The sequence below is a fragment of the Linepithema humile genome, chromosome 1, assembly GCF_040581485.1.
Source record: "Linepithema humile isolate Giens D197 chromosome 1, Lhum_UNIL_v1.0, whole genome shotgun sequence".
NCBI lineage: Eukaryota > Metazoa > Arthropoda > Insecta > Hymenoptera > Formicidae > Linepithema > Linepithema humile.
Window position 1 is genome coordinate 13,580,534 of NC_090128.1, and position 11,318 is coordinate 13,591,851.

The 11,318-nt window shown below is 32.6% G+C and overlaps 1 protein-coding gene across 1 annotated transcript; it reads left to right on the forward strand.

Annotated features, from left to right (window-relative positions):
* Positions 1-367: 367 nt before the first annotated feature.
* On the forward strand, positions 368-5,647 carry LOC105672810 (protein yellow). The gene is made up of 6 exons (XM_012367980.2): positions 368-522; positions 2,603-2,866; positions 3,029-3,228; positions 3,449-3,656; positions 3,974-4,309; positions 5,253-5,647. The coding sequence occupies exons 2-6, from the start codon at positions 2,605-2,607 to the stop codon at positions 5,447-5,449; spliced, it is 1,203 nt and encodes a 400-aa protein (XP_012223403.1). The 5' UTR covers positions 368-522; positions 2,603-2,604; the 3' UTR covers positions 5,450-5,647.
* The last annotated feature ends 5,671 nt before the right edge of the window (positions 5,648-11,318 follow it).

Below are 11,318 nucleotides of genomic sequence, written 5' to 3' on the forward strand. Positions count from 1 at the left end.
AATTTCCTTCTCCGCCGCGGCTATGTAACGCCTAAACTACTTTTGCCAATGATAAGATGATTGTTCATTCATCACGTACGCCATATGCTGCGGAGAAAATAAAATTACGCTGCAAAATTATTTCAAATATATTTAATGCTATAAAATATTAAATGTTACAAGATTGCGTGACATACTATTAACGTACGTATATTCTGTTCTTTATGTTTCAAATTTTACACTTTAAAATAAAGATTGTTATTGAGTATTGGTTCAAAAACTATATTAAAGTAAAAATTAAAGTAATTTGTTAAAAGTTACTAAGCTGTACAAAAAAAAAACTTTTTAATTATTGATACCACATGTATTTTTATTCGGTATTTTATCCAGCATTTGGTTGCCATTTGTATTTTTTTCAATAGACTTACTATTAGACACTTGCTGTTGGAAGGGAGTATCGTGTATAAAAGCTGGTGACACGCAGTACTATACATCATTCCACCTTGTATCCTGGCAGAGAAGACCGGTTTACCAGTTCAAGCGGTGAGTACTTTGTGCATCAATTATTTAAAGTATCTTGTTTTTCTATAAATGTGGAGCAACTTAAATTTAATGGTTTAATAATATAAAATTCGAACATCACATTGATTTTTATTTAGTAAAAAAACTAATTTTTATTTGATTAGAAAATAAATATTTATAATGCCGAAAATTATCAAGTTTATTTTTATGTTAGCAATTGTGTCTGTAATATAAATTTATACTTGCGTAACTATATTTAATAATATTCTTTCATGTTTATAACCAATATTGCAATTTTAATATAATTTTTAATACAATGTATTTAACATTAAATAAAAGATTAAATTTCATTATTTATCAGCATCTAACATTTAATTCGAAAAAACCTTTCAATCTTTAAAAACGATTCGTCCAACAGTTTTATAAATACACATTGTGTGCTAAGGCATTAGACCAAGAACTTGTAAATCCTGTTCTGTTACAAAACAGGATTCTGGAGTTTTTAGCTACGGATTTGATTTAAATATTTTGCCGAAGGCGCATTCTACATTTATATTGATATCTTATGTCTTTGACATTGACATTGCATGTTCAGAATTAATCAATAGTACATTTAATCAAAAGTCTTACAATACATTAATTTATCATTATAAAGTAGAAATAAAACAATTGATGAAAAATTCTGTATTACCGTTAAAAAATTTGACAAATTTTGTTGTAACAATTAAAGTAATGTAAGACAATTTAATGTAAGATAACCAACAAAATTCAATCGATTTTCCTAATAGTAAACTTTTCAAAAACCCACACAAACGTTGTTTGTTATTTGATAGAATAATAAAATAAATTTTATTAGTCAATTGAACAAGTAAGAATGTTTATTAAGCAACTTATAACAATTTTATTGCCACGCTTGTCTTTTTTTCCATTCTTGATCATTTTCGAGTTAAATCGATTTACATCCGCATCACTTTACGCTTTCGTTACGGCCGTTAATCATACTATTCATAAAATATCGGTTTTAGTCAAGGTTATCTCTTTTATGTCAAAATTATGTAATATACCGCATCTATTAGAAATCTCCCAGAATCATTAGTCGATTTAAATGATGTATATAAAATCTGAATGGATAAAACAGGAAAAGTCTTTAGTATCTCATTATGCAATATGCAAACACAAAGATGTATCATTATATTAAGAACTTTTTTTATACTTTATTAAAGTTAATAATTTGTTTAAATTCACTTGTTTTTAATAGTTACTTTTTTGCGTGTTTGTTCCAATTTTAAAATTTGTAGTAATCTAAAATTGAACAAATAATGTCTTTCAATGTGTATGTGATATACCAGAGTTACAATTAACAGAAAAATCCATAAAATGTTCTAAAAACTTGGCAATTCAAGCGGAAAGTAAGAAACGCTGAAAACTCAAGAAGATTAGTTTTAAAAATGCAAGCGAAACCTCCTCGTGTCCAGAAAATTTTACAAAAATATATAAAAATTTTCAACAAATATTGTTATAATAATAAAAATGGCTTTCCTTAAAAACCGATATAATTAATATTTGCTATTGTTCCAATTATGCTGTAATTTTTAATTTCTTTCGCTGCAAGTACATATGACAATAATTATATTGTTATAAAAATTAAAAAATATATATATATATATATATATATATAACTATACGTAACATCATTTTCTATTTTTTCCAATAAATCATTATTGAAATTATCGTGTTCATCTTTGTCTTATAAATAGTGTTGTCTTGTGATAAAAGTTAAATTCTCCATCGAGTGTGAATAATTAGCTTTGCATCTAACGTTTCTAAGAATGGTTGTCATTTACGATTGCATTATGATTACGATGATTACGGACGCGACATTCAACATTTAATCTTGTGTCGGAATTAGTAAGAATTCATAGTCGTACTTCGCATTGTAAAAAAGCTTATTTTTGTTGTACATTTTGTAATTATATTTTATGTTCTTATTAATTATTTATTGTTTTTTGTGATAATGGTTTTATTTTACTGTATATAATATGTACTAATTTTTATATAACAGTTTTTGTAACAATCTCGTATGGGAATTGATTTTTTACAGATATGTTCTACTTATCATTCTTGGCTTGTTTGGCCGCGGCAACTGGCCACACCTTTAGTACCGTTTTCTCGTGGAAGCAGGTCGATTTTAAACTTCCAAATGATACCATCCGAAACGAGTACATAGCTTCCGGCGATTTCGTCCCGGAGAATAATATGCCATTAGGTTTGGCCATTTGGCATAAAAAAGTGTTCGTTACAATACCGCGGTGGAAAAATGGTGTTCTGGCGACTTTAAATACTCTTTCAACGGAAGATGATACGCGTAAGTAAATTAATAATAAAAATAAACAAAGTGTTTAATATGTACAGATATATCTAAAATGTCGAACGTAAACTTAGTAAAAAAAGAAACATAAGAAATATCTGAAATACATTTGTTTTGTAACAAAGAGATATCTTACTTTCGATCATTTGATTCATTTAGAGAGTCCAGTTTTTATGCCGTATCCTGATCTTGAGGCAAATAACATTCATTCGTCCGATGGCCTTGTGAGCATTTTTCGCGCCAGAGTCGATGCTTGCGATCGTTTGTGGGGTCTCGACACGGGAGTAAACGATATTTTGGGAGATACAAAAGTCGTGCAACCGATGAGACTCATTGTAATCGACTTAAAAACGAATAAGGTATTATTTCGTATACACTATTTTCTTGCTGCACTGTCATAATTTATCTATTAATCTAAATGATTCGGACTTTAATCAGACTTCGCAACGACTGTTATTGATCTATGCGGTTAACGTTAATTCTAGAAAATATTGAAAGATTTTCAAGTTATCTGATTCGTGCATTAAAATCGCAGAATTGCATATTTATAATATGAGTGCACATATTTGTGTGTTGCAGATTATTCTACGATACCCTTTGAAAGATAAAGACGTAAAAACGGAAAGTTTCATCGCCGATCTTGTGGTCGATGTTGCACCTGGACAATGTGACAAAGCGTACGCATATATGAGTGACTTGACCGAGTATGGCATAGTGGTGTTCAGTTTGGAAAGAAATGATTCCTGGCGGATTAATCACAACTTCTTCCATTTCGATCCACTGCATGGTAATACGTCACAAAAATAGAAATAGAAATAACAATTCTCTGATTCTGCTTTTCTTGTTTGTTCTATTCATATATATATTGCGTTTTATACCACTACATTTTTACACAATTAGTAAATTAAATTCTTTCCATTAAAATATAATTTAAAAAAATCTAATTTACAAGTTTTATTTGTGCATTAAATAAAATTAATATAATGCATTAAATTAATTTTTATATAATTTAATTTCATTTAATTAAATTTCTATTTTATTATTAATTATTTAATTCTTATTATTTCACGAATGTTTTATTATTAAAATTATAATCATTGGCAGGTGATTATAATATCAGCGGCTACAACTTCCAATGGACTGACGGTGTTTTTGGAATGTCGCTGTCGCCAATTGATAACGATGGATATAGAACACTGTATTTCCACGCTATGTCCGGTATCACGGAATTTAGCGTGTCTACAAGCGTTCTGCAGGATAATACATTAAAAAAGTCAGATACCTATCATAATTTTCACATCGCTGGTACCAAGGGACCGCTGACTCAAGGACCATCTTCCGTCATTGATCCGGAAACGTGTATCAATTATTTTGCTCAAGTGAACAGAAACGGCATCGCGTGTTGGGATACTACAACGAAATTAAATCCGGAAACATTCAGTGAGTATTCTGTAATAAAATCCTTATTAATTGGTTCAACAAAATGTTTTGTCGGTATTTATTAGCTTATCAAGTCGATAAATTATGTTTGAAAATTAAATTTAAAAAAATATTGATTTTAAAAATAAAAACTTTTCTATCTCGCTTGTATTATTCAACAAAATATTGCAAAGTCGAATAATCTACTGAAATCTAGTCCACATATTTCATCAGAGATGTCTCTAAAATGTCCGTGTTTACGAGTACTTTACAAGTAGTAAAGATATACAATCTGTTAATACACGGAAAAAAAGATATTCTTATTTTTAAAATATCTTTATTTTTAACATGAAAATCTTGAAATGAGATTATATTGCTTTAAACAAAGAAAACTGGCTTGAATGAAATCATTTTATATAGTTCAACCAAGAAAAAAATATTCTTATTATTTAAGAATAATTTTCTTGAATGGAAAAGAAAAAATGTTGGATAGAAAATAACATATTTTTCAAATAAAAGATTATAATTTTCTTAGAGTAAAATTAAATATTGTATTCTTCAAGTAATCATTATAAAATGGAAATATATATATATATATATATATATATATATATATATATATATATATATATATATATATAAGACAATAGTATTGTTAAAATTTAAGATTATTAAATTCTTGTCGGAAGATTATAAATTGTTGCGTATATACGAAACAATGAACGCGTTAATTTGAGTATATAAGCTTTGATTTGACACTACTTTTTTTTCCGTGTATGCTCCCGTGTTATTTCAGCCATTAACTTCGGATACAATAACATGTAAAAATTATTCTTAATGAATTAATAGAATAATGAATAATTATAATCTATTTTGTTTCATAAGCTCATGTTATATGTTAAAATATATATGTATATATACATATTATGCATATATTAAAATTATGTATAATTGTTATTTTCAGAATTAGTGGCGCAGGACAACACGACATTGGTGTTTCCTCAAGATGTAGTTATCGATAATGACGCTCGAAAAGTATACGTACTTTCTAACAATTTGCAAAAATTCCTAACTGGCCGCTTCAATTCGTCTGAGACGAACTTCTTTATCACTTCGGCTGATCTCGAAACATTAACGTCTCTGTGCAGAGAATCGTCATAATCGAGCTAATTAAAATAAACTTTTTGAATCCAATTATACATAATGTAACATACAATGATGTAGTAATTGAAGCCTCTACAACAGACTGTATTTTATATTTATATTAATTAAGACACATAAATGCTTTAAGTGTTTACATAATTTTTATCTTAACATCTTTGAATCTATACTTATAAATAAAGATTTGTCTTAATCAAACATTATCTTTTAAATCTCTACTGTAATTGATTTCTCTCTTATTTAATTAAATTTTTAAATATATAGAGAAAAGACTATCATAGTTTTATAAATATTTCAGAGACAGTAGAATTCTTCTGACACAAATAAGATAAAATATATATGGTATAAAATTGTCATTCTTTTTCCGATTCTCTCTAACGAAATGATGCAGAATAAACATACGTCTGACTTACATTTTAAACATAAAAATCGTAAAAAAAAGTCTAGAAAAAAGGGACCGATTCATTACGGTGCGACATGTAATAAATAATAGACGCGGGTCATTCGAAAATCGATCGTTCGCGAGAATTGGAACGCGCTATCAATTAGAAGGAGCGTATTTTCGACGCGGCGCCGACGGACGTTGCGGAATTGAAATTTCAGCGCGTCATTTTAAAATAACCGTCAGCTATGTCTCCGACTAGTCAATCCCTTGATAATTCAAGGAACTTTTAACTGCAACCTTTATAACTCCCGCGGCAGCTTCCGCCTCTCCCTGCCCCGTTGAAACCATCCTAGAAGCGCTACTTTCTTCCGCCCCCTTTACGACTGGTCTACTCTCTCTTTACGGAGCTGTACATCTTAAATAATTGATCCTAACGTAGTTGCCGGTGTTTTTATAACTGTTTTACCGCCCGCTCTCGCCGCCGTGATATGCATTATTTAGCCGCGACGGTTTTTAAAGCGAAGTCGCCGGGGCGCGAAAGGTGCGAAAAGACCGAAGGCCTATTCAAAGCCGCATCTGCAGAATTAAAATGTATGCCAGCGGAGTCGCGCGACTCGCTACCGACATTCAATTAAACTGCCGGATTTCGCACGGCGCCATTAACGCGAGCGGCGGGATGGGCGCGCGAGAGTAATCTCTTAGCGGAATAAGAATGGCAATTGCGTTCGCGCCTTTATAACCGGTCTTCACCGGATTATAGCTCTGTAGAGCTCTAAGAGTCTCTGTTCACGCTCGGTTTTTGGTACAACCGATGATAAGGCAGCCACGACTGGGTTTTGATAAATCAAATTATGCAAAAGTATAACAATACAATTTTTGTCAAACAATTCATGTATATTTTCTTTGTCTCCCCCTCTTACTTTTTTTATTTTATATTTTTTCCGCCGAGTAATACGCCTTTATATAAATAATTCGCAAGTCACGAGAGCAGCCATATCGCGCTCGATTCACGTAGTCGTCTGTATAAACAATACGTATATCCCGCCGCGCATTTTACAGCTACTCGCATCCGAAAAAGACTTGTTTCCACGTGCCCCCGAATTTCTGTTCCGCCGCTCAAATATTCACGATTTGTCAGCTCCCCTAAATTATTCATCTCCCGCAGGTATCTTTGTTATCTCGCCGATAAGTCGAAGGATGAAGGACGAATGGATTCCGACAGGAGTCGCCGCTTCCTGCTCGCGTACTGCCTTTCCATCCTCTCCCCATCCGCCGTGCCTAAGAACGAAGGTGTAGAATGCAGAATGCAACGTCGTGCTCTTGCAGAGAGCACTTTGACACAGCCCCACGGGTACATTACTAGGATTGCTGCCACCAATTGAACTCCCCCAACTTGCCGCGAGTGAGAGAGAGAGAGAGAAAAAGAGAGAGGGAGGGGGACCTCCCCGCGGCTCCCGACTCCCTTATATCTGCAAACACAGCCGCCCGAGGCGACACCGCCGTTCAAACACTCAATCGCTCGATTCACAACGCCGAAGTAACATGAAATTCTCCATTGTTAACGTTATTTGACTTATCCGCGCGCTGATGCCGGCGCGCTGATCTCCATAATAGGTAATAATATCGTGAAAGGATTCATATTGTTCGCTTAAGTTCCCCGAGCACCATGATTAAGGCCCGTGCGCCGCGCAACGCTGTCGACGGCTCGCAGATTTCTTCGGGAACGACACGAGGAAATTTAGAACGAAATATTTCATGTGCAATTTGCGAGTTTAAATTTAAAAATTTGATTTGAGATATTTTTTCCTCCTTATGTTTTCTCTGTAAGATTTGACAGAGAATTATTATATCAGAAAATCCGATAAATTATAAGAAATATGTTACATGAATACCGCACGCTAAATTGACATTTGATATTTTGATATTGTAAATGAATCAATACTAAACCAATGCTCTAGTTTTTATTTTGTTTCTTTTATTCATCTTGTGACGGATATTTTGTGCACTTTCAACTAAAGATTGTTTAATACGAACATGACTGGCGACTGTGCACGTTAAAATCTTACCGAAAATTCTGTCTGTTACTCCTGGATACGTTTAACACCTTTCAATTCGCGAGTCAGAATCATGGATTCTCGATGCAACATTAAAACTGAAAAATATATCTGTGACAAAACTTTACACTATTTGTGCCGATACTCTGACAATAACATCTGGCATTTTATACTAATTTTTTATGGCTAAACTTATAAAAGTGCACATACTTTTTGTCTGCTGTTTGATTCAATAATTTATGGAAACGCTTGTTTTTCTCTTGATAAATAGATTTCAAATTTAATTCAGTTTTCTTTATAAAAGTAAAATTAAGCAGTATCTAAATAGCGGTATAATGCAAATTAAGACGAGTATTTAAGAATTATAAGTTGAAGTTGTTTCAAAATTGTGCACTTCATGTATAATAAGAGCCAGATACCTTTACAAAGTATTATATTTTTTTTTATTTTTTTTCAGGTCTGTTGCATTCCACGTACCGTGTGAACGCTATCTTGCGAAATGTTCAGTCCCATGTGTATGGCGCAGGCGCTACTTTGTGCGTCATTTATGAATATTTATAAAGTTTCGCGTAAAATTTTCATAAAGGATATATGTACATTTCTTACAATTCTGTTAAGTAACATTATATCTAACTGCAAATTACGAACACTCGGTTTCCGCGTGTAAGAAAATTATGTAAATACGTTTGCTTTGTCACGTATGAAAACTACTTAGAGGAGTATTCATGAAATCTAATTTGGCCAGTTAACAGATAAAAAAATATTTTTGAAATTTTTCCTCGTGGTATCTATTTGTCTGTTTAATTCATACAAATTAAATAAATATTGTTCAGGTTTTATTCTTTCATTCTAGTTATAAAACATATCCCTTTCAGAGACACGCATAAAAAGATAAGCATTTTTCTAACTATACATCTCCAACGTGCACTTATACAAATGATCTCTCGAAACTCACAAGTTATCGTAGCAGTTTCATTTTTCATTTATCTTAAAATAAAGTAATTAGCGAAAAATGATTTTAAAAAAAATGGCTGCAGAGAAGCGATTAAAAAGATCAATAAAAGTATGTTTCAAAGGTGTGTAGACATCATCCGGAAGTTAAGAAATTCTAACAAGCTAGCGACATTGCAATCTTTCTCGAATGTTTACAAAACACTTTTTGTTTTTGAAAAAATAAGAAATTGGCATTTGTGCGAATTAAAAAATATAAAAGATTCACTTTGCAGGCGTAAAAATCGCCACAAAATTTCACAGATCGCGAAATTCTTCTACTGACCGCTCATCTTCGCGGACACCGCATATTTGTGCGCGCGCGCGCGCGCGCGCGTGCGACAGGGAAACACCCCCGCATATACGACCGATTACACGTCATCGAAATCCACGATCTGGGGTCTCAGGTAGCGATCGTCGGACAGATATATCCGCTAATACACGGCTTCTCGCGCCCATAGTACCACTTTATACGACCGAAATTCCCAGTAAGATGCAGGAGGACACCGGCGTAAGGGGAAGGGAGGAATTCGTAATACGGAGGGCCGCTCTACGACTCCACTGGGAGGAATTCCGGGGTACGTTTTAAATTGCTGCATCCCCAACCTTCTTGTTTATGTATGCTACCGTGTTTCTTATTCTTGTGCGGCAGCGAAGGAGAGCGCGCGCCCCCCTAACTTTATGTGCACAGTGCCGACATAAGTATGCAATCTATGCGTCGGTGTGGCCCGGCCGCGGCTGTGTAAGTTGTGTACGTATGTGTACGTATATACATGTGTTTGTGTGTATGCGTGAAAGCGGCACGACTGTATCCCGAGGAAAACGTGCCACACACGCGTAACGTCGCGCGCACACGTACGTGTGTATTGTATGGCGAAACGTGGCCCTATGTTTTCTCCCGCCGTGTATTTGGACTCCCTACGATCCGCGCGTTTCCTCCCGTGGATTCTTTTCGTGTTTCGAACAGCCTCAGACTCTCTTCCTTCGTATTTCCACCCTCGCTGCCGCTGCCACCACCGCCACCGCCACCACCAGCGGCGCGCACTCTTTCGCGTTCCTATCTCTCCGCCACAATTGCTGTAATCTACGATCTAGGGCGGTGGATTTAACCGTGGATCTCAGCCACGGTAATTTGTAAAGTTTTTAATATTGCAGAGTCAGCCGACCGTGCGAAAATGCTTCGCCAAAAACGACGATTGAAGGATGACTTGTGTTAGATTCGAGCATTCATAGAGTTAGCTTAATAACGTTGAACTATTTAATAAATTAACATGATTTAATATTTTATAATAATAATTTAATTTGTAATTTTAATAAAACAATTTGTTATTTTGTATAATTTATAACAATGTCGACTCTTTTAGTTACCAATCATTCATGCAAGAAGTCATTCTTGCGGCTGAAATTTGTTAGAAGTTTGTAGAGTTTTTAGACTCTTTTAATGTTATGCCCGATAAAATTACTATGAATTTAGATAATAGTAATTCTCGCACTACTACCTGTCAAAACAATGTGTATTTTTCAAATAGGAATAAAATCATTCTTTTTATATTATAATATAATATAATGATTCAATAAATTCTAACAATATATTTTCTATAATTGGCGAAAGTATTATCGAAGAAATTGCAAAAGATATTAATAATAGATGAATTCGACTGATGATCTGCCGACAATATATTAATAAGGAAGATTGCGATATATATATATATATACACACACAACATTATTGAATACTAGAATATTATATGTTGACTACCTGTAGTTCCACGCTTTATTCCTAGATGGCAATCAAGCACACTTTCTATATTTTCTTTATTTATCTTAAAATATTATAACTTTTTATTTTAAAATTATTTTATATTTGTTTATCCTGCAAAAACGAAAAAATTATCTATAAAATTATCTATAAATATATATATAATAAATATTATAATGAAATATGTATACAAGTGCTCCTTCTATTAGAATCTTTTTTTTATTTATAGTATTAAAAAAACTATCTAAAAATTCGCAGCTTATACAAAGTTTAAATTAGAGTATATTGTAAACCAATAATTACTTTCGATATAATGATAAATCAAAATTTTATTCGAGATATATTTTGCGAAAAACAAATTTTTGAAGTTTCTAAATTGCGTAATTACACGTTCAAGTGCTAACTTTTATTACTGTAAATAATTATTATACAGCTAATGAACGATTAGCATATGTATTACTGTATGGTAATACATATATTTAATGTTAATAAATATAATCGTTAGATCATTGCTAAGTGCAAATGTCTTATCAAGAATTATAGGACAGTAAATAATATAAGAAACGTAGATGAAGAGTTCTATACGAGGACATTAAACTAATGCTTAAAATTTTCGATCAAAGTTCTAACTTCGAAGTTTAATCTTAAATTGTTCGGATCTTTTCAATTTTATAATTCAAA

Bases quoted from the DNA above. Each gene is read 5' to 3' on its own strand.
- LOC105672810 (XM_012367980.2), top strand. From the start codon at position 2,605: ATGTTCTACTTATCATTCTTGGCTTGTTTGGCCGCGGCAACTGGCCAC. The intron at 3,229-3,448 runs GTATTATTTCGT...TGTGTGTTGCAG, and splicing joins TCGACTTAAAAACGAATAAG to ATTATTCTACGATACCCTTT. The intron at 4,310-5,252 runs GTGAGTATTCTG...TGTTATTTTCAG, and splicing joins ATTAAATCCGGAAACATTCA to AATTAGTGGCGCAGGACAAC.